This window comes from Oryzias melastigma, linkage group LG4, assembly GCF_002922805.2.
Source record: "Oryzias melastigma strain HK-1 linkage group LG4, ASM292280v2, whole genome shotgun sequence".
NCBI classification, from domain to species: Eukaryota; Metazoa; Chordata; class Actinopteri; order Beloniformes; family Adrianichthyidae; genus Oryzias; species Oryzias melastigma.
The window spans coordinates 28,508,395-28,510,727 of NC_050515.1; the positions used below are offsets into that span (position 1 = coordinate 28,508,395).

General features: G+C 37.5%; 1 protein-coding gene across 3 annotated transcripts in view; it reads left to right on the forward strand.

The window, feature by feature from the left end:
• Window positions 1-821, forward strand: part of LOC112137004 (capping protein, Arp2/3 and myosin-I linker protein 3) — a 49,850-nt gene extending 49,029 nt beyond the window's left edge. For all 3 annotated transcript variants that reach the window (XM_024259095.2, XM_024259093.2, XM_024259094.2), the window contains one exon: window positions 277-821. In XM_024259095.2, coding sequence (XP_024114863.1) covers window positions 277-317 — 41 coding nt within the window. In that variant the 3' untranslated portion in view covers window positions 318-821. The remainder of the gene's footprint in view (window positions 1-276) is intronic.
• The last annotated feature ends 1,512 nt before the right edge of the window (window positions 822-2,333 follow it).

Consider the following 2,333-nt stretch of genomic DNA (forward strand, 5'->3'; position numbering starts at 1 on the left):
CAGATGGCCCGCGGGCCGCGAGTTTGAGACCCCTGATCTAAGGTGTGCTTTGGATTTTGGCCCCTTGTGTGATTGAGTTTGTCACCCCTGATATAGAAGACGTTTTTGTTCAAATGTTTTAACTTTAAGAACTTTTCAATGATCTTAAGTCATGATGAATCGTCGCTCTTCAATGCCCAGTGAGATATAACCCTTAATGAATGAGATGGAGGCTCCTTACAGTCAATGTTACTGCGTTTGTATTAACATCCTCTTTTTGTGTCTGTTTCCCCACAGAGAGCGTCCACTCGCCGCCTGATCACAGCGAGCTGTTGTGATGCCTGAGACTTCCACCTGTGGTTGTCATGACATCTGTGCAGCAGATAAACAGACGGGGTGGAGATTCTGGCAGAGAACATGACAGGCGTTGTAGATCGGCAGTCTGTCGCTGCTCACTTCCTCATCCCAACTACATTTAGTCTCTTGCTTTGCCCTCACCTGCTCAACTCTTTCTGTGGCGTCAGTGTTTGATCAGCATTCGCTTCTTTAGAAAAGCCCAGGTGTGTGTGTGTGTGTGTGCGCGCATGTTCAACGCGCCGATGCTTTGCTAGACAGAGGAAAAGGTTCCCCTCGTAGAATGTGATTTCTTAAACTTGCATTTGATCGTTCATCCAGTTTGATTGCCTTGATTGACACTTGAAATGAGTTGCTTCTTATAAAATAAAACTTGATGATTTATACACAGTTTTGCTTTCAGGAACTGAGAGGTGATATATTTTATAGAGAAATATTATGTATGAGTTCCTTCACTGTATGAATAAAACACAAACCTGTGACTTAAAGCTGCATTTTCTTTATTGTTTGTTTGGGATTTAAATCAAGATTCTCAGAATTCAAGACTTGTGTGAACAACGTTTTTTTTATCACGTGTGGTATTAAATCATACAGTAAAATGCAAGTGTAATGTAAAAAATAGCAACAGAATTAAATTGAATTTTAGACGCAGCTCACAAGTGAGTTGTGCTTTTTTTAGAAGAGACCTGAGGGACCTTGTGTGGTCGTTGGGGGCACCCCGGTGCCCGTGAGCACTGTGTTAATGAGCCCTGATTTAAACGCACCACTAACGGACAAATCTCTGAGACATGAACAGAGTCTCACCACAGATTCGTGTGTAGGTGAGGTTTTGTGTGTACGTAATTTTTAAAGATTTGTGTGTAATTAGTTTCAAGCTGTTGCAATTTTAATTTGTCCATGCGTAAACTGTATTTTATTGTTGTTTTTATTTTTAAATTGTTGTACTTATGCACAAAATGTATTATGTGAGTTACAAATCAAGAATTATGCACACATAAATCGGGGTGATACTTTTGATTTTATTTATTTGCACTTATACAAGATATTGCAAAAACACAGGTATAAAATATACATAAAAAGTATGTTAAGGAAAAATCCCCATATGGGCTTATATTAGAGCCCCTACTTAATAAAACTTTAAATTAACATAAAATGCACACAATAGACAAAAATATCACCTGTTTCTCTCCATAGTTTTTGATCACATGACAAAATCTGCTCTTCATGATCCTCTTTTTAAGCTCAATAACTGCAGTTTTTTAGCTAGATTGCATAATAAAAGTGCCTTGAATACCTGAATAACCAAAGATTTTAAACCTAACGTCTTCATTTTTAAAGGAAAAGTCACAATTTCCATCTTTTTGAATGCTGAAGAATGGTTGATAATATACAGATAGACGATGTTTTACTATAATTGCTCCTAATTAGTGAAATAATCTTGTGATCCCTAAAAAAGAGAGATCATTAAAACGACAGGTTCCTCTCGTGATTGCGCATTGATGATAAATTTCCCTCCGTCTGCAGAATCCCCCTTCAGTTGGCATGGCGATGAGGAGCGCCATCCAGTCAAAGAATGTGAAACAGCAGGGGGCGTCTGATTCCTACAGATGAAGCAATCACTCACAGAAATACACAAACACAAAAGAGGCGGTCTCACAGGTTGTCATTAGCAACTGTGCTGTGACCTTTTTCCCTAAGATAAAAAAGAGAAAAATCTTAGTGTTTCAGCTGCTGAGATGCAGAGAAAGGCTTTTATTTTTGGTAATATTTAAGGAGTCTGAGGAAACGCTGAAACTCCTCATTGGATTCATAGTTTTAATATCAGGAACATCTCCCAATGCAGGTTGTTAATCTCTGACATTCTGATTATTTTTTTTAGGCTGAAACATCTTTTTTTAAACCAGATTAGTGATTTATATCCTAAATTTGGGATTTCTCATTTTTTCTTACAACTTTAAAAATTATGTAAAAAAACTTGTAAAAAAAAATCATCTTTTGGT